The sequence below is a fragment of the Cervus canadensis genome, chromosome 19 (genome assembly GCF_019320065.1).
Source record: "Cervus canadensis isolate Bull #8, Minnesota chromosome 19, ASM1932006v1, whole genome shotgun sequence".
Taxonomy (NCBI): Eukaryota; Metazoa; Chordata; class Mammalia; order Artiodactyla; family Cervidae; genus Cervus; species Cervus canadensis.
In genome coordinates this window covers 27,821,933-27,842,763 of record NC_057404.1, presented here as the reverse complement: position 1 = coordinate 27,842,763, position 20,831 = coordinate 27,821,933, and the positions used below count along the sequence as shown (strand labels likewise).

Below are 20,831 nucleotides of genomic sequence, written 5' to 3'. Positions count from 1 at the left end.
CACTGAAATTAGATCTGTTCCTGGGCTTGAATAACCAGTACTTTCTTTTTTGATTGTTTTTGGTTAGAATTTCTGTTCCTTGCACTTGAAATACTACTAGTTAATAGATTGGAATAGAAGTAGATCATACAGACTGGTAAGAGTTGTGGTAATGATGTGTGTAAGATGCTATATGAATAATTGATAATCTGAACTAAGTTGGCTAAATAGGGTATACAAGATGGCTAGTAGGCTAGGCCACTCTGCAAGGGTTAACAGGTTAGAGATTTGAAGGGATGCTGAACCCTACTTTTCTTTTTTAATATCTTTGAAATCTTTGGTGTAATTTCCAAAGGGCCTTTAAAAAATATCTTTCATTCTTACAGTATTTTTAATAGCATCACTTCACAATTTTGTTAAAGTCCAGTTTATTACTTTTTTCTATGGATTGTGAAACTTTGATATTATATTTAAAAAATCTTTGCTTCACTCAAAGCCACGAACATTTTCTCCTACATTTTCTTCTAGAAGATTTATAATTTCACATTTTACATTTTGGCATATGATCCATTTTGAGATAATTTTTGTATATGATGTGAGGTATGGAGGGTGGGTCTCTGTTTTTTGCGTATGGATATCCAATTGTTCCAGCACTGTTAGCAAAAAGGCTATCCTTTCTCTATTAAGTCACCTTTGCACCATTACTGAAAATCAATGGGCTACATGTGTGTGAGTTTATTTCTAGGTAATCTGTTCTGTTCCTTTGACTCAGGTGTTTAACCTTTACTAATTCCTTCCTGGTTTGTTTATGGTAGCTACCCTCACATTCTCCCTCACTGGCTATATAAGATCTTTTAAAGTTGTAAATTTTAATAGTTTAATTTTACTGAATGACACTCTCAGTCCCTACTTTGGTCTAACCCATAAAGGGCTGCTGCCAATCAGTTTATCACAGAGCATTAGTGATCTATGTTGGCTTTCTCTCTAAATGATATTTTGAAATTATTTACAAACTCTTAATGTCAATCACCTTTTTTTAATGAAGCAAGCAATTATTTTTTAATTCATCAATTTTTCAGTAACCTTTGACTCTTTTTCTGAAAAATAAGGATATTAGCAAATGTATACTCTCCACAAACAAACACTTTTTTAAATGAATAATAACTTTTATGTAGCCAGTCTATAAACTTTCATTTTTTTCCTTAAATGATAAATATAATATCTATTTTTTATATTTAGATATGCTCAGTACTCATTGTCAGTACTTTTAAAATATGAGTTGCCCCTTTTTGGGTTACTTCTCTTGATTTAATCCTTTAGCGATAGATTTTTTATTAAGGAGTTTCTTTTCTTTCTTTTTTTGTTTTTAAAAGAAGGACTCATTAATGCTTCTTTGTTCCCAGAATCTGTACAAAATTGAGACTGCTTTTCTGTTGCCATAAACATAAAACAAATGGGCTGGGCACAATATTTTTGGCTCAATCTTTTTTTTTTCTTGTTTTCAGGATTCTGGAAACATTCCTCCACCTTCCTCTGTCATTAAATGTTGCTATGGAGAAGTAGGAGGTCCGATTAAACCCACATTTTTCTCTCTCAACTCAACTTTCATATGAGTTGATTTTTCTGTCCAAAAGTTACCTGCTTAGTGAGTTTTTAAAATAATTCTGCTCCAAGAATATATATATATATGGGTTGATCATTCTGCATAATTGTTTTTCTGGAAAATATTGTACAATTTAATCAGTAAATGAAGATTTTCATGTATTTTAGAAAGGCTTTCTACTTTTATACTTTTGAAATATTCTGTTTCATTTGTTTTGTTCCATTAATCCAGGAATACCAATTATGCATATGTTGAAGCTCTTATTTAATTTACATATTATCCTCTTTCCAATGGTTTCTCCTTTTGTCTTTTTCTGGTTTTGTTTTCACTAGGGTTTTTACATGTCCTATCCCTCATTTTACTCTAACTTTCATATTTTTGTAGTTTTCAATATTGCTTAGCTATTTATTTTAAATCTTTAATTCTCTTCATGAATTATGCCAGCTCGCTTTTCATTTCTGCATGGCCATATATTTTATTTGATCTTTTCCGTTCCTTTTTGTTTTTTTTAAAGTTAACATTATTTTTAAAGGATTTCTGTTCCTGGACCTCATGGAACAACAGAAGCATATTTACCCACTTCCCTTAAATAAATAAATAACCAATTAAAACTTATGAAAAATGGTTTCAAACACTAGACAATAGACAGTGATGAATAGTAATCCTTGAAAGAAGAAAAACAAACAACATGAATCCTACGGTTTCCCCAGTAATTCTCTAAAGCGTGATTTCAGGCTACAGTACAGTCTTCTTTAGTTGAAAAGGCAGAGTAAGTTGAGAATTTGGGGAAGCCAAGGTTTATGGAAGTCACAGAGTACCAGAGAGGAGAGAGCTATGCAAAGAGCTCCAGAGATGTCCAAAGTGTTGCCTTTGAGTCTTCAAAGCATTTGAAGAATCTTCCTGAGGCAAAGGGAAGAATTACCAGGACTTCCCTGGTGGTCCAGTAGTTAAGACTCCATGCTTACAATGCAGGGGATGCAGGTTTGATCCCCGGTCAGGTAACTAACATCTCACATGCCACGTGGACAAAAACATAAATTAAAAAATAAAAATTTTGGGCTTCCCTTGTATCTCAGTTGATAGAGAATCTGCCTACAATGCAGGAGACCACAGTTCAAAAGCATCAATTCTTTGGTGCTCAGCTTTCTTCACAGTCCAACTCTCACATCCATACATGACCACTGGAAAAACCATAGCCTTGACCAGACGGACCTTTGTTGACAAAGTAATGTCTCTGCTTTTTAAAATGCTATCTAGGTTGGTCATAACTTTCCTTCCAAGGAGTAAGCATCTTTTAATTTCATGGCTGCAGTCACCATCTGCAGTGATTTTAGCCTAGAATAAAAACTGGATTAACCTATAGTAAAAGCTGATCTGTTCTGTAAAACATCTAGTCAAAACAGTCTGTTGAGTATGTCATCTGTTTTCTAAGTGAATCTAAGTGATACATTAGATTTTTTTACTACTGTTATGTTCTTTCCCTGTATTTAACAACTTTGTATTTTTTAAGTCAGTGTAGTTTCACACAAAGTTGGGAAGAAAATACAGAGTTCCCATCTAACCCTTGCCTCCACATTTGCCTAGCTTTCCCAATTATAAACATACTGATCAGAATGATGCATGAATTACAATTAATAAACCTATATTGGCACAATATTATCACTCAATCTAGAGTTTATATTAGGGTTCACTTTTGGTGTTGTACATTATATGGTTTTGGGCAGGTGTATAATGACATATGGACTTCCCTGGTAGCTCAGCTGGTAAAGAATCCACCTGCAATGCAGGAGACCCTGGTTCAATTCCTGGGTCAGGAAGATCCCCTGGAGAAGGGATAGGCTTCTCACTCCAGTGTTCTTGGGCTTCCCTGGTAGCTCAGACAGTAAAGAATCTGCCTGCAATAAAGGATACCTGGGTTCAATTCCTGGATTGGGAAGATCCCCTGGAGAGGGCATGGCAAGCCACTCCAGTGTTCTTGCCTGGAGAATCCCCATGGACAGAGAAGCCTGGTGGGCGACAGTCCATGGGGTTGCAAAGAGTCAGACACAATTTAGCGACTAAGCACAGCATAACACAACACATAATGACATACATTATATCCCTTATTTTAGCGTATATGGAATAGTTTCTCTGCTGTAAAAATCTTTGGAGTGGTGCCTGTTCGTCCCTCCAGGAGGGATGATCTTTTTACTGTGTCCATGGTTTGGTCTTTTTCAGAATGTCATCTAGTTAAGAGTCATCTACTTTTCAGATTGGCTTCTTCCACTTAGTACTATGCATTAAATTTTTCTCCGTGTCTTTTAATGGCTTTAATAGCTCATTCCTTTTCAGTGCTGAAAAAGTACAGTTTATTTAGCCATTCACTTACTGAATGATATTTTGGTTGTTTCCAAGTTTTGGCAATTATGAATAAAGTTGCTATAAACATCCATGTGCAGGTTTTTGTGGTTATGTTTTCAATTCATTTGGCTAAATACCAAGGAGTGCTATTGCTGTATCCTGGGGTCAGAACTGGGGCTTCTGAGGTGGCGCAGTGGTAAAAGAATCCATCTGCCAGTGCAGGAGATGCAGGAGATGTGGATTTGATCCCTGGGTCAGGAAGATACCCTGGAGTAGGAAATGGCAACCCATTCCAATATTCTTCCCTGAAAAATCCCAGTGGACAGAAGATCCTGGTGGGCTGCAGTCCCTGAGGTTGCAAAGAGTTGGACATGACTGAGCACAAACGCAGGTGGTAAGAGTATGTTTAGTTTTGTAAGAGACTACCAAACTGTCTACCATTTTGCATTCCTATCAACAGTGATCCTTGCCAGCATTTGATGTCATGTGTGTTCTGGATTTTGGCCATTCTAATAGGTGTGTGGTGGTATCTCATTGTTTTAAGTTGCATTTCCCTGATGGTGTTGGAGAAGACTCTTGAGAGTCTTTTGGATAGCAAGGAGATCCAACCAGTCAATCCTAAAGGAAATCAGTCTTGAATATTCATTGGAAGGACTGATGCTGAAGCTGAAGCTCCAACACTTTGGCCACCTGATGTGAAAAACTGACTCCTTGGAAAAGACCCTAATTCTGGGAGGGATTGAAGCCTGGAGGAGAAGGGAAAGACAGAGGATGAGATAATGGATAGAATCACCAACTCAACAGACATGAGTTTGAGCAAGCTCTGGGAGGGAAGCCGGGTGTGCTGCAGGCCATGGGGTCACAAAGAGTCAGACATGACTGAGTGAGTGAGCTGAACTCATGACATATGATATGGAGGGTTTTTTTATGCTTATTTGGTAAGATGTCTGTTAAGGTCTTTGGTCCATATTTTAATTGTGTTGTTTATTTTCTTATTGTTGAGTTTCAAGAGTTCTTTTTATATTTTGGATAACAGTCTTCTGTCAAATGTGTCTTTCAAAAATATTTTCTCCTGGTCTGTAGTGTGTCTTCTTATTCTTTTAACTTTATCATTTGCAGAGCAGAACTTCTGAACTTCTAAGTTTTAATAAAGTCCAGCTTACAAATCCTTTCTTTCATGGATCACAATTTTGGTATCTTATCTAAGAAGTCATCATCATATCCAAGGTCATCTAGGTTTTCCTATTATTATGTTTTCATCAATTATTTACTGTGATTGTAATAGTTTTTATTATGTAACATTTTGTCTTCCTGTTATTCAGTGTGTAATGGTTCATCATAGTTTTATTTTTATTGGACCTTTAATAATACAGAATAAACTTATAGCTGTCTTGCATGCTATTTGCTTTTTAATTCTACTTATTTGACAGTAATGTTGCAATCATTTTTAAAAAATGATTCTGTTTATAAGGAAAACACATAAAACAAAGAGAAACAAAAATGATGTAGCATTTTTTATGATCTTACTTTTTCTCCTTATACTGATCTCTCTTTGAACATAGGGGCTTCATCTATTAATATTTGTTTTTTCCAGCATTATTGTGATTTGATTTAATTAAAAGTTATATATAATTAGGTTGTATGATGTGATTTTTATAAAGTTGTACAATATGATGATTTAATATACCTATTTATTGTGAAATTATTACTATAATCAAGTTAATTAGCAAACCCATTAGCTCACATAATTACTTTGTGGGTAGGTGTGTGTGTCATGGTGAGAATACTAAAGATCTACTCTCTTAGCAAATTTCAAATAAATACAGTGTTATTAATTATAGTCACCTTGCTGTGCATCAAATTTCCAGAACTTATTCACCTTGTGACTGAAAGTTTGTACCATTGACCAACATCTCCTCATTTCTGTCAGACCCCAGCCCTGGCAATGGCTGGTTCTGTGAGTCTGGATTTTCTAGATTCCATGCAGAGGTGAGATCATATAGTATGTGTCTTTCTGTGTCTTGTCTTATTTCTCTTAGCATAATGTCTTCTAGGTTCATCTGCATGCATGCATGTGTGATAAGTCGCTTCAGTCGTGTCTGACTCTTTGCAACCCTATGGACTATAGCCTGCCAGGCTCGTCTGTCCATGGGATTCTCCAGGCAAGAATGCTGGAGTGGTTTGCCATGCCCTCCTCCAGCTAGGTTCATCTATGTTATTGCAAACAGCAGGATTGCCTTGTTTTTTTTTTAATGACTGAATAATATTCCACTGTATATGTGCACACCTTTTCTTCTTTATTCATTCATCTGTCAATAGACGTGTTGTTTCCATATCTTGGCAATTGTGAATAGTGCCGCTGCGAACATGGAAATGCAGGCATCTCTTCAACATCCTGATCTCGTTTCCTTTCGACATGTATCCAGAAGTGCGATTGTTAGTTCATACAGCTCATTGTTAGTTCATTCTATTTTGAACTTTTTAGGAACCTCCTTTTTTTTTCTTAAGGGCTGGGCCAATTTACATTTCTACCAGCACTATAATGCACTGTATGATGCATTTCAAGTTAATATTTGTGTTTGGTATAAGGATCTGATTTCGTTCTTTTGCATGTGGACATCCAGCTTTCTTAGCATCGTTTTCTGAAGAGATTATCCTTTTCCCATTGAGTATTCTTGGTGCCTTTGTCAAAGATTAGTTGACCATATATTTATTTCTCAGCTCCTAATTCTGTTCCATTGGTCTGTGTGTCTTTTTATGCCAGTACCATAAAATAGTTTGAAATCAGGAAATGATGCCTCCAGCTTTGCTTTTCTTTCTCAAGATTGCTTTAGAGGTTTTCCTAGATCTACCCCTAAATATTTCATTGTATATCTCTTAAGAATAAAGCCTGAACCACTTTCAAAAATGTACTGCAATGATCATACCTAAGAAAATCATTAATAATTCCACAAATCACCTAACATACTGTGTATATTCAAATTGCCATAATTCCTCAAATGTGCTTTGTCCTTATATTTCTTTTTTAATCCAAGAGTCAATCAAAATTCCTGTTTTGCCTTTGGCTATGCCTGTTTAAACTTTTAATCTAGTATCCTCTCATCTTCTCCCTCCTTTTTCTCTCATCACATTGATTTTTTTCTTTTTTTGGTAGGGTTGAAAAATTTTAGAAAATAAAAATATGCTCAGGATGCTCAGTTAATTTGAAAGTCAGAAAAGCAATGAATCATCTTTTATTATCATATGCCCTGTGCTTATACTAAAATATGATTTGTTGTTGTCTGAAATTCAAATATAAGTGAGTGTCCTGTATTTTATCTGGCAACTCTGCTTTTTGGAAAGTTGAGGCCTGTTGTATAGCTGAGCAGCTCAGTTTCTAGATTTGCTCTATTTTCTTCTGATTTGAATCAGTTAAACAGTTTTTGAAAAATTTTTTTCATAGGTGATGGTATATCTTCTTATTAGATCACATTAGAAGGCACATATTTAGCAGTTCCATTAGTGAAGCTGTCTGATTACTGGATGAAGAGAGTGAGTAGTAAATCTTTCTAGTTAAAAGCATCTTCTTCTCCTGGAATTAGTAATTAGTGAAGTAATGTTCTGAGACCAGTCGAATTTCCTGTTCCCAATAACCTTCTCTGCAATGACTTTTAACATTCATTAGTGATCGTTTCCTGAATCAATATTACACTGTGGGTTGCAAAATGAGTTTGTAATTTTCTCTTTCCTCTACATTTATTATTATTAACTGGCATTCATCTACAAAGAAGACCTTTCTTTTATGCTCTCTTACAGTCTCACTGTATACTAATGGAATTAAGAAATTCAATTTGTTATAATCTATTACTTCCATTATCCTTTTTATTCTCAAATTACTCCAGTTTCGGCCAATAGAAGTCTCCTTGAAGTCTGCTCTTTGGTCCCTTGTATATGATTTCATTTTGTCTTTGAATGATTCCTTGCTTTTATCATCAAAGCGATTTTCCAGGCCTATTTTTTAACTTGTTTTGCTTAAGAACAGAAATAAACCTTTCCTCCTCCCAGTGGCCTGTGACAGCTCTCAGCTGACTGCGGTCCTTCGCAGAGTCCGTTGCCTCTGCTCTGCTTTGTGATAATGGAGTTGGACCTTGTAAGCATGTTTCCTTTGCCAGATGGCAGGCTTCGTCAGCAGAGGGCACTGGAAGGACACCGCAGGAGCGGGCTGCCCGGGCTTGGGTAGGTCCTCTTTTTGCTCCTAAAGAACCGTTGCTGTAACATGCTTGCAGAACATTCAATGCAGCTCACTCTCCAGCTGGTTTTGCTGTCATTCTGGCAGGCAGTTCCTGCTCAGTCTCCTGCTCAGTCGTGGCCCGTAGTTTCCTGAGTAGACCTAGGCACTCCGGTGGGAAGTGCCCTTTTTGACAACTTCAGCCCACCAGCTATGGACCAGGGCTGGCCCAGGGTAACACCACAAACTGCTCCGTCATCCCCTGGGCTACAGCTACACTCTCTTTAATGAAGTCTGAATCTCAGCCTTGGGGAGAGGGCCCCTCTTTCCAAATTGTTCCTTGAGTATTCTCAATCCTAGGGTGGACTTCCCAGGTGGTGCAGTGGTAAACAAGTCTGCTTGCCAGTGCAGGAGACACAGGAGACATGAGTTCAATTCCTGGGTCGGGAAGATCCCCTGAAGGAGGAAATGGCAACCCACTCCAGTATTCTTTTTTTTTTTTAATTAAAAAATTTTTTAAATTAGAAGATAATCACTTTACGATATTGTAATGGTTTTTGCCATACATCAACATGAATTGGCATTAGGTATACATATATGCCTTCCTTCTTGAACTCCCCTTCCACCTCCCTCCCCATCCTACCCCTCTATGTTGTCATAGAGCACTGGCTTTCTGTTCACTGCATCATACATTGTTCCACTGGATGTTTATTTTATATATGATAATGTATATGTTTCAATGCTATTCTCCCAAATCATGCCACCTTCTCCTTCCCCTACTGTGCCCAAAATGTCTGTGTCTCCTTTGCTTCCCTACAAGTAGAATTGTCAGTACTATCTTTCTAGATTCCATATATATGCATTAATATATGATATTTGTCTTTCTCTTTCTGACTTACTTCACTCTGTGTAATATAACAGTTCATCCACTTCATTAGAAGTGACTCAAATGTGTTCCTTTTTATAGCTCCAGTATATTCTTCCTGGAAAATTCCATCTACCAAGGAGCCTAGCAGGCTACAGTCTATGGGGTTGCCAAGAGTCAGATATGACTGAGCAAGCAGGTAATCCTATGGTATTGTTAAGGTGATTTTTTTTTTTAATGTCCTCTGGTTTATCCCCAGCTTCTTGTTAATAAGTCTTTATATTAAATTTTCCCTTTTTAAATAACTGATATGTTCCTTGTCTTCTCACTGAATCTTAACTGATACAGTGCAGGGGATGGTCTTTAATTGTACCACCATTCCAAACTGCAGTTTCAGGATTAACTTGGTCATGTCCTTGGATTTGAATATAGTGCTAGACCACTTACCAATGGGAAATGGATTCTTGTCTTCTTTGGTACACCATAACAATTAATAAAGATATTACCTACAGTTTATTGTGATGAACTGACAATTAAAGCAAGTATATTGGGAGTCCGATATACTTGACTAATGATGACAACAAGGATGGTGGTGTCTTGGTCTGTTTGGGCTACTATGGACTGGTGCCTTACAAATACCAACAGTTATGGAGGCTGGAAAGTACAAGATCAAAGCATCAGTAGATGTGGTGTAGCTTGCTTTTTGGTTCACTCTATCTATTTATTCTGGTCAAGAAGCAACAGGTAGAATCAGACATGGAACAACAGACTGGTTCCAAATTGGGAAAGGAGTACATCAAGGCTGTATATTTTCACAGTGCTTATTTAACTTCTATGCAGAGTACATTATGCAAAGCACAAGATGGAATCAAGATTGCCAGGAGAAATAACAATAACCTCAGATATGCAGATGACACCACCCTTATGGCAGAAAGCAAAGAGGAACTAAAGAGCCTCTTGATGAAGATGAAAAAGGAGAATGAATTAAAACTCAGCATTCAAAAAATGAAAGATCATGGCATCTGGTCCCATCACTTCATAGCAAATAGATGGGGAAACAATGGAAACAGTGACAGACTTTATTTTCTTATGCTCCAACATAACTGAAGATGGTGACGGCAGCCATGAAATTAAAAGACGCTTGCTCCTTGGAAGGAAAGTTATGACAAAACTAGACAGCATGTTAAAAAACAGAGACATTACTTTGCCAACAAAGGTCCATCCATCTAGTCAAAGCTGTGGTTTTCCCAGTAGTCATGTATGGATGTGAGAGTTGGACCATAAAGAAGGCTGAGTGCCGAAGAATTGATGCTTTTAAACTGTGGTGTTGGAGAAGACTCTTGAGAGTCCCTTGCACAGCAAAAATATCAAACCAGTTAATCCTGAAGGAAATCAGTCTTGAATATTCATTGGAAGGAGCTGAAGCTCCAATACTTTGGCCACTGATGCAAAGAGCTGACTTATTAGAAAAGACCCTGATCCTGGTAAAGATTGAAGACAGGAGGAGAAGGGGATGACAGAGGACAATATGGTTGGATGGCATCCCTGACTCAATGGACATGAGTTTGAGCAAGCTCTGGGAGATGGTGACGGACAGGGAAGCCTGGCATGCTGCAGTCCATGGGGTTGCAAAGAGTTGGCCATAACTGAGCAACTGGACAACAAAAAATATATTTATTTGCTGATACCACAGTGTTTTTATTAGCGAGGCTTTATGGTCTTATTATTTGTTAGGGCTAGTTCTCCCTTACTGCTTTTATTTTTCAGGATTTTCCTTCATACTGTTGTATGTTTACTTCTCCATATGGATTATAGAATTAGCTTGCATAGCTTCAGGGAAAAAATGAGTTTTATTTTATTTGGAATCACATTGCATTTATATATTACGAAGGGAGTATTGATATGTTAGTGATGGATTTTCCTGTGTGAGAATAGACAGAGCCTTTCCGTTTGTTTCAGGCCTCGTTTTTTTTGGTTTACGGGAGTGTTGCAGTTTTCCAAAATAGTTTTAGCACATTTTCTGTTAAGTATTTTATCTTTATTAGTTTATATATTAATAACATCATATCTTTCAAATGATCACTTAGTGTTTTTTGTAAATATGCTTTCAGCTAAATTTTATATCATGCTTCCTTACAGAACTTGTTAGTTGTTATTTTTAGTACTTATTCTCTGTTTTCTAGGTGTATTATTAGTTTACATAAAAACATCATTATTTCTCACTTCTTATGCATCTAAATGCTTATGATTGCTAGCTTGTATTTCCAAAGCTATGTTATATAATAGCAGAGAGAAAGGAGAAACTTATTTGGTCCTTGTTCTTAATGGAAATACCTGTAATGCTTCTTCATTAATAATGATGCTAGTATTCGGATGGAGATCTAATCATATGACATCTTTCTGTCTAGATTTAATGATATGGTCCATTATAGGAATGAATTTACTAACACTGAAGCATCATTGTCTGGAAATAAATCCCCCTGATGATGATGCATTCTTTAAATTTGATTTTAGATTCTATTTGCTGGCATTTTATTTAGGATTTTCCCATTGCCAGTCACAAGTGAGATTGATTTATAGTTGTGTGTGTGTGTATGTGTGTGTTTACAATCATTACCAGATTTGTGTCAAAGTAATACTTGTTTTATAAAGGTCATTTGAGAGTTTTCCTTTTCTGCTACAATTTAAATGGTATTGAGATTATCTAGTCTTTGAAGTTTTGATAAAATTCCACTGTAAAATCATTTGGGCCTAGTTTTTATAGATAGTTCTTTGATAACTTTTTCTTTTTCCACTATAGAAAATTTCCATTTGTGTTTTCTATGATTAGCAAAGTCAATTTTGGTAAATTGTATTTTCCTAGGAAATAATCCAATTCACCTAGATTTTCTGTTTGACTTGTGCAAAGTAAGTCACTTTTGATTTTTAAAATTTTGTCATGCCCTTGGTTATCTCCTTGTTTTTATTTCTTATTTGTGTTTTCTCCCTTTCTTCCTTTATTGGTTCAGCTAGTGGTTTATCTGTTGTGCTGATTTGGTTTTTTAACAAAGAATCAGCATTTTGATTGATTAGTTTCTGTTGCTTTCCTGTTTTCAACCTCATTACTTTTACTTTTAACTTTATTATGTCCTTCCTTATTCTTTCTTTTCCTTTGTTGTTCTTTTCTAATTTTTAAGGTGGGAACTAAATATATTTATATATTTATTTTCATTCTTTTATTTTGTTGTTGTTGCAAGAATTTAAGGCTATGAATTTTCTGTGATCACCAGTTTAACTGTACTCTACTGAGTTTACATTTCATTACAACACTTTTTTAGAAATTCTGCAAGTTAAAATTTTCCACTTTATCCGAAGAGTTGTTTAATAAAGAATTAACAATTTTCCAATGGGATTTCTAGTTTTAGGAAGAGCAGAGGAGCAAAGCATGAAATAAAGGCACATGCTCCACTTCAGATTTCCAGAACTTTTAGTTTTGAATGAAGTTGAAAATTCTGAGTATTAGCTGAAACTGCATTTAGGTTTTATCCAATAAAAAAAAGGACTATTTGTTCAATATCTACAGATGATCAGAATAGCTATGGGAACTACCAAGTTGTCATCCAAGGGCAAGAAAGCAATAAACTTATTGAGAGAATTAATGGAGAATGATAAGAAACAATAAAATTTATTTGTTGTTGCATCTAGGCATTCATTAGCTTTTTGTTTTTTAAAAAAGATTTATTTATTTTTGGCTGCTGGGTCTTTGTTGTTGCACGCAGGCCATCTCTAGTTGTGGGGAGCGGGGGCTATTCCTGGTTGCAGTGCGGGAGCTTCTTGTTGTGGTGGCTTCTCTTGTTGTGGAGCACAGTCTCTAGGTGTGTGGGCTCGGTAGTCGTGGTGCTCGGGCTGCATGTGGGATCTCCCTGGATCAGGAATTGAACCCACGTCCCCTGCATTAGCAGGAGGATTCTTAACCACTAAGCCACTAGGGAAGCCCTTATTAACTTTTGCATCAGCTTTGTGAACACTAGAAAAAGGTTGCTTTCACCGAGTGGAAGTGACCCACGGACCCCTGCATGGTTGGAGTGTTCCTGATTGAATATCAGCCCCTGCTTGACTCTTTCTTTCCTTGACAGGAACTTTAGCTCAGTGGCTGTATGATTGACCCAGCAGGTCTTAGATTGCTCTGTATTTTGTCCAGCATGTTAATGTAATTAAACTGATTACATTTATAATTGCTAGGCAACTGTAGGAAACCAAATAAGAAACACAACTGATACCACCAGACTCTCATTACACTCAACATAAAAGATTTATTCACACCAGCAAAAATAATCACAACAAAATATATACTAATTTAAAAAAACAAAAGATCATAGTGACATGAAATTTTATATTCTTTCTTAAAAGTGTGTAACAGTATTTTGTTTGCTTCTACATAAATTTCTATTCATAAAAGGGTAGCAAACATTAAAATGCTGTGATGGTTTGCATTTTTTATGTGGAAAGAACATAGACTAAACCCTGAAGCTTTTAGTTTATAAGGGTGTTACTATGAAGCCACACACTAAACTAATGATCAAAAACATGACCTGTTTCCAGATCTACACACATATACATTCACCAACTAAGCTGAGAAATATGCACTTCATATTGTCTCCCACCCTGCTTTAATGTATCCTTTTCTTTTTACTAAAAGCAAAGTAAGAAATGGTATTTTCTCCTTTCAATTGACCTCAGAAGAGGTACTATCTAATTCATGAGAAATGCGAATTTTCAGGTGTTTGTCTTCTTCACTCTTATGATCGAGGTCTAGCTTGTCTTCAAGGCTATGGAATTCCTGGCTGACTTTGGAATTTTCCTGACTCTCAATCACATCGGAATGCTTGCTGCTCTCATCCTTGGCCTTTGGCTTGAGTTCTTTGGAAAGCTCGTTACTGTTGGTTTCCTTGCTGTGGTCATTCAGCTGACTCGTCTTCTTGGGTGCATCATGCATCTCCTCGCTCTCTACATGTGATGTGAAGTCCTCCTCTGTGGCATCTGGACTCTGAATCACAGCACAAACAGGAGAAGAATTCAGTGAACAGCTAGGGAGGGAAGCACTGTAATTCTCTAATGCCTTCTAACTTCCACATCAAAGTATTCTATAAAAATGTCTAAATTTGGCTGAAGCAAAAAAGGAAAAGAAAAGAAAATACTAGCATGTTACTTTTTAAAAAACCAAGTCCTTTCATTATGTCATCTCCTTTAGTTTAATAAGTACATGAATTATGTATGTGAGGAAATCTGTGAGGTATGTCTCATTATCTGTTTTACATAAAGGGAAAATGAATCGAAAGCTAAAAGTAAAGTCAATAGTAAATGGCAAGGCTATGCACCATATCCAGATCCTTTGACTATAAAGTCAGTGTGATTTGCAACTCTCCAGTTCTTATGTGTTTAACTTCAAGATATGACCACTATATTGTGAAAATAATTACTCTTTTCCAAAGTCATTTTTAATTTAAAAAAGTGAATACAATAAGTGCTTTTTAAGCAGGATTTGAAAAAATTGCATTGTGATTGAGAAACAAAATTAAGGAGAAGTTACGTGGACTTGACCGCAAAAACCAAGTGGGAAAAGGTTTTGTATTCAGTGATCATAAAGTAATAATGCTTGCTGAATGAATGCATAAGTGAGCACGCAGACTCTAGTTTCCTAGAATTGGGCTCTAATCATAACCATCTGATGTGTCTATTCAAGATTCACCTGGACGCTAGATCGGCGGAACTTCTTAGATTTTGACTTCAGTCCATAAGCCACACTATCACCTCGGCCATCATTTGTGTTTTCTGTAGGGATAGGTGGAGTGGAAACTGCGGTTGTTGGAATGTCAGTGGGAAAATCAACTTCATCAGATTCATCAGAATGGTGAGACTCGTTGGAATGGTCAGAGTCATCGGTGTTATCAGTATCATCGGAGTCATTAGAGGTGACGTCCTGGCTGTTTTCATCGTCATCATCATCTAGGTCGTCTGTTTGCTCAGGGCTTTCATTGGACTTACTTGGGAGGGTCTAGAAATCAAGACGGCCAGAAAAATGGGTGTCAGGGTTTTTATTTTCCCTTAGTCTTTACAGTGAATTAGTATTTTACTATCTTTATTTAGTTTTAGAATCTTTGTATTCACAACAAAGCACTTAATGGCTTTTAAATGCTAAAGTGAGCCTATTCCAATTTCCGCTTTAACACAAGGGTAAATGGAATCCTAAGGCATCTTTCTTGCTTTCTCATAAAAACTATTTTCATAGATATTTTCAAGCCAAATGTATGAGTTACAAGATTTGTATCAATGACACTGTGTTTCCTTGTTCATATTAAACACTGACTTACCAAATTCAATGATCCAATAAATACAGATACATAATTGTGAGATTACCTTTTCTATTTGAAATGAGAATTCTCAGGGGATCAGAGAATCCATGTATTAATGCACACCCCAAAACTGAAATCACCTCCCTATTAGCCTGGATAATCAAAAGGTGACTCTCTTATCCATGTGTAGAAACTGCAGCTCAGTTAACCAGTTAATGTCTATTACATTTCTGATTTGCAAATATCCTGGGTCATTTACCTAACTTCTCTTACAGATTCTTAGCATCTTCAAATAGAATCTTAACGAAAGCAAATTTAACTTATCCCTTTGCTCAGCAAATATATTAATAGTCCCAATAAAAACTAGTTCCTGGAGGATTTGCTAATGGAGTTTTGCCAGAATTTGAACCTGGGCAATGTCATTAGGAGAAAGAGTGCCTTCCTGAGTCTAAGGCACAACAGACATCAGAATCAAAGTGAAAACTCACATTTTGTTTGTTGTCATCAGTTTCCTCAGAGGACACAGAATTCTGAAGAAGAAAAGACACAAATCAGTGTACATCATACAGACTTAACTTTTTTATTCAAAAGTTTGCTTTTTCCACCCAAAGCAGGTCTTATTTTTCTAGCCTCATTGGTGGAAGGATTAAGCGGGAAGACAACCTAACAGATCAGTTGGTGTCCTAAGCTCACATTTACAAACAGGCAGGTAAGTGAAGTGAAGTTGCTCAGTCGTGTCCAACTCTTTGTGACCCCACGGACTGTAGCCTTACCAAGCTCCTCAGTCCATGGAACTTTTCCATGCAAGAGTACTAGAATGAGTTGCCATTTCCTTCTCCAGGGACTCTTCCCGACCCAGGGATTGAACCTGGGTCTCCCACGTTGCAGGCATATGCTTTACCATCTGAGACACCAGGGAAGCCATTGCAGGCGGATTCTTTACCAACTCAGGGAAGCACACCAGGCAGGAAAGATCCATTTAACCAGCCCAAATGGCCTGCTTGGTGGCTATTTTTTGTGGTGGTTGTTCTTTAATTGTGAGAATTTTAATATTTAGAGTTAATTAAAATGAAAAATACCTGTGGTGTTAGGAAAGTCTGCTTCTGAGATGGGTCAGGCTTTAGCCATGTGGCTACAGCATCTGGGTATTTGTTGTTAAGCTACAAAAGAGAGTTACATATTTGTCATTATTATTATTATTTTTTTTAAGAAACAGGGGCCTCTAAGTGATAAGCTGAAATAACTGTTCTTCCCCAATCTTGACAGATAAGCATAATATGCATTATTTAGTCAATTAGAACCTTAGTGATGTCTTTCATAATTTATTCTTTCTGATAGATTCATTTAACAGACTTTTACATAACACTTACTGTAAGCCAGGCACACTATCAAAGTGACTTATAAATACTAATTCATTTAATCCTGAGATGAGTCTCATCATTATTACTATTATTCCTTCAGCCTCTGTCCACGGAATTCTCCAGGCAAGAATATTGGAGTGGATAGACATTCCTTTCTCCAGGGGATCTTCCTGACTGATCCAGGGATCAAGCCCAGGTCTCCTGCACTGTGGGCAGATTCTTTAGCAACTGAGCCACCAGATGGGAAGCCCACAATAAAATTCAGTGACAGTAAGTAGCAGAGCCAGGGTTTAAATCCAGTGGCTCCTCACACTGATGATACACTGCCTTCCTGTTCTATGTCTGATAGCTGAAATTCCTCAGATGAAACACAACTAAATCAGAGGTGCCCTTAATTAGCACTGGTCTATTTAAGTTAATAAAGAAAACTATCTTCTCTGGCACTAGCTACATTGTGACTGTCCAATAGTCACATGTGTTTATGGCTACCTTAGTGGACAGTGCAGAAATATAATATCAACACCACTGCATAAAAGTTTTCTTGATGTAAGTTGCCAAAGACATGAATGGAATGATCTTTCACTCAGCCAAATTATTTATCTGGAAAATGGCAATAAGATGCTGGTGCAGAGGAGTGGAAATTGCTCTGAATAAGTGTCATCTAGTGGGCTGCATGACCCAGGGCAATCACTTCACATCTCTGTCATTGGGAAGAGCCACCGTAGGGGCTCCAAGAATTCTTTCACAGCCAAGGAGCGGAAGAAAGGAAGGAAACTAGTCAGTAGCACTTGGGGCTTCCCCATGTCTGGCTCTAACCAGAGCAGTTTCATATTGGACTTCTATGAAGGTTTTTGCTGAAAGAAGGGCTTTCTTTAAAAAATGTGAATAGTACTCCTGTAGATGAGTTCAAAGCTTCCCTATTTTTTCTTTAAAATATATATTTATATAAATACATATTATATTTACACAAATATGTTATAATTGATATATAATTAATATATTTTTCTGATGATATATGTAATCAGGCTTTATCTGTATTTATAAGTTTATAATTTTTAAAAAGTAATATGAAGAACATACAGATAAGAAAAACAAACTAAAATTGCTCAGTAATTATATCATTCATAGATAACCAGTGTTTTCATCTTCAGGGGTGTCTCTTTGTAGACTTTCCATACTTCCAACTAGCTCTACATTTCTAGGATTCTAGAAGGTTCTGCTCTCCACTTATCTCTTAAGTAACATTTAACCACTTACACTGCCATAGCTTCATGTGCCATATTTTATTCTATTAAAAAGGCACTAATTCTTGCCTCGAAGAGCGTGACCTCTATTTTCTCTGGAAATGTTAATTTTCTGGCTTATTATTGTGATTCAATACTTGTGTTATTAGATCAGTTGGAAAACAGACACACTACACATGCCCATTTGCATATCCAAACACCCCCTGCAGCACTTCTCCTAACATCTTCATTGAGCAATCTAACTGCAGTGACCTCAGACAGCTCTATATTGGCCTTTATTCTATTTATCTGGGATTGAACCCTGTGTGCCTTTTTGTCCAAGCTCCTTGGGACAATACCCGTTTGTTGTTTGGCTGGCATGGTTTCACCTATTGTGGAGGGACAGGTACATCTATGGTGCTGGGTGGAATAATTATGAAGAGTTTGATTTGGTCTTATGTTTGGTTAGAAAAACCTAAAGTCATCTGATAAGCACAATAGATACAAACAGCATAAATGTACTTTTTTTTTTAAGACAATGGGTTTCTTAGCAAATATCTTCAGAGATACTGTGAATATTATGGTTATGCCAACTCTCCAATACGTGAAGTGAATTTTAAACTTAGCTTGCCATTAAGTAAAGTGAAAGATGGATTTTTTTACTTCTAGAACTAGGTTGACTCATGGAAACAAGAGTCACACAACTTCACAGAACTCATTTTATAGAAATGATTGACGTAAAGCATCATTTTATTGTATTAAGAAATCTAGTTTAGTTTTAAGAGGCTGTATTAATTAAAAGCAATTCTATGCTTGGTACTGCACTAGAACCAGAACAGGCACCCAATAAATACTTATCGGTTATTTTGTTTGACTGTGCAAATAAGTAAAATTGTCATATGTTTGTAGTACATCTTGCAGCAGTTGCATAAATAACTATATAATAAACCAAAAAGATGCTTACCTGCTTTTCCTCAGAGCTGCCAGAATTGGTCAGTTGAACCTTTGAAATAGAAAGGTGAAGAAAGATTACAGTGTGAATGTGTTCCTAGCAACATTGAAACAGACAATTCATTTATTATAAGGACTTTTTTTTTTTTCAAAAAAGATTCAGTGGTACTCACTGGAAGGGCGGAGGCAATGCCCAAGAGGCAGCAGCAAATCACTGCAATTCTCATGATAATGATTTTTCCTGCAAAATATTTTGTAAGAAATATTTTATCTTTTCTAAGGTCAAAACAGTGATGCTTTTTTAGGCTACCACAATACAAAATCACCACAAATAAATATGTATTTTGTGTGGAAAGACTTGACAAATTTCTTTTTAATATTATGATCTTTCGAGTTAATATTTGTACTGCCACCTCTATTTTCCATCTCTCACTATTAGGCAAGGGAGAGAGGAATTTTACAAGTCTATATTTATTCAACTTTAACATTTAGGATTTCAGAGATTACACCATGACTACTTGATAGCTCCAGCCATCTAAACCTAAAAACAGATCAGCAGTAATTGAATTAAAATAATAAAGCAAGAATGAGAATATTTATTTTTCAGAGAAGAAAAACACAAAGAGAGAAAATAAAAATAAGAAAGAGAAACTTGCTGTCTCCATTTTCCAACATGCATTTCAAATGTGATTTTCAACTTAAATTATTTAAAAGGTAATACTTAGGTGAGATGAAGCTGTCTCTAAAGTTAGTCAAGGTATTCTAGAAGTTTGAAATGAAAATGAAAACACTGAAGTCAACAGCTTTTCTATTTGTAAGTCTAAACAGTATCATATAGATATTTTGGTGAAATTTTAATAGCTAAATACAGAGGTGAAAATATTCAGAAAGGGTTTTTTCCCTTGAAAGAGGGATAAATCAAATCATTAAAAATTAGCATTAACATCAGCTTATATGAATACTAAAAAGGATTTTCCTTTTAAATGTCCCATGGTCATCTATCCATTTAAAATGATGTATATTCAATCATTCCAAAGGGGCATAGAATTTTTCTTTTATTTCCTGACTGAAAAAAGTAGTTTCAGTTCTTTTGAGGACTGCATGGAAATATTTTTAAGTTTTATATTCGACTGTCTTTCAAAATAACCGGCCACCTTTCCTGCAGGACATCCGCCCTGGATCTGGCATGCATATTCAGAAGACAAGAACAACTTAAGTCTGATTAACAGCGTTTACCATTATACTCTTTTCCTTACAAATTGACCTTGCCAATGAAATGAGGCAGTGCACAGAGGGGACAGGGGTCATGTAGCAAACTGCAGGCTTACCTTGGTCTGCGGCGGCAGAGAGGAGTCCAGTCCCCTGTGATGCTGATGCAGTGCTCACTGCTGCCCTCCTGGCCTGCTCTCCCTGCTGCTGACAACCAGGATCTCGCAGAATTTAAAGGCTGCTCCAGATGCTCTCCACCTACACGGGGGGCGGGGAGATGTGTCATGAGGCGTTTTGCCATTACCCAGCCCACTTGCTCCCACACTTCCCCCTCTGGTTTTGTGGTCACAGAACAAACACATGCACACACACACGCGCACACGCACGCAAACACCCACTACCCTGCAGTTAAAACATTACTTATGTACAATATCATTAACTGTCTTTTTCGTTCATAGCACTGACTCTCAGCATCCTGGAAGGGCATTTAGAGGGCCCAGGAAGACATATGGAGAGGGAAAAGAGTTTATTTCTGAGTTAGAAGAAAATATTGTCTAAATCAGTCCTAGATAAAATTAAATAGAATAGATTTTTGTTTCTTTTGGTTTAAATAACAGATTAATGTGACATATGCAACAGAATTATACTTATTTAAGAGGTACCAGGCTATTGTTCAGCTACATACAAAGAGTTCAGATACCCTTCCTCCATATTTACTTAAGCTTCATTTTGAGTTTCAAGTATGCAGCAGCTTGTCATTT

At 36.6% G+C, this 20,831-nt stretch overlaps 1 protein-coding gene across 1 annotated transcript; it reads right to left on the bottom strand.

Moving 5' to 3' along the window:
* Positions 1-13,266: 13,266 nt before the first annotated feature.
* SPP1 (secreted phosphoprotein 1) lies at positions 13,267-20,336 on the bottom strand. The gene is made up of 7 exons (XM_043438610.1): positions 20,190-20,336; positions 19,035-19,102; positions 18,875-18,913; positions 16,406-16,486; positions 15,815-15,856; positions 14,723-15,028; positions 13,267-14,020 (listed from the first exon to the last, which is right to left on the bottom strand). The coding sequence occupies exons 2-7, from the start codon at positions 19,086-19,088 to the stop codon at positions 13,700-13,702; spliced, it is 843 nt and encodes a 280-aa protein (XP_043294545.1). The 5' UTR covers positions 19,089-19,102; positions 20,190-20,336; the 3' UTR covers positions 13,267-13,699.
* Positions 20,337-20,831: the final 495 nt, after the last annotated feature.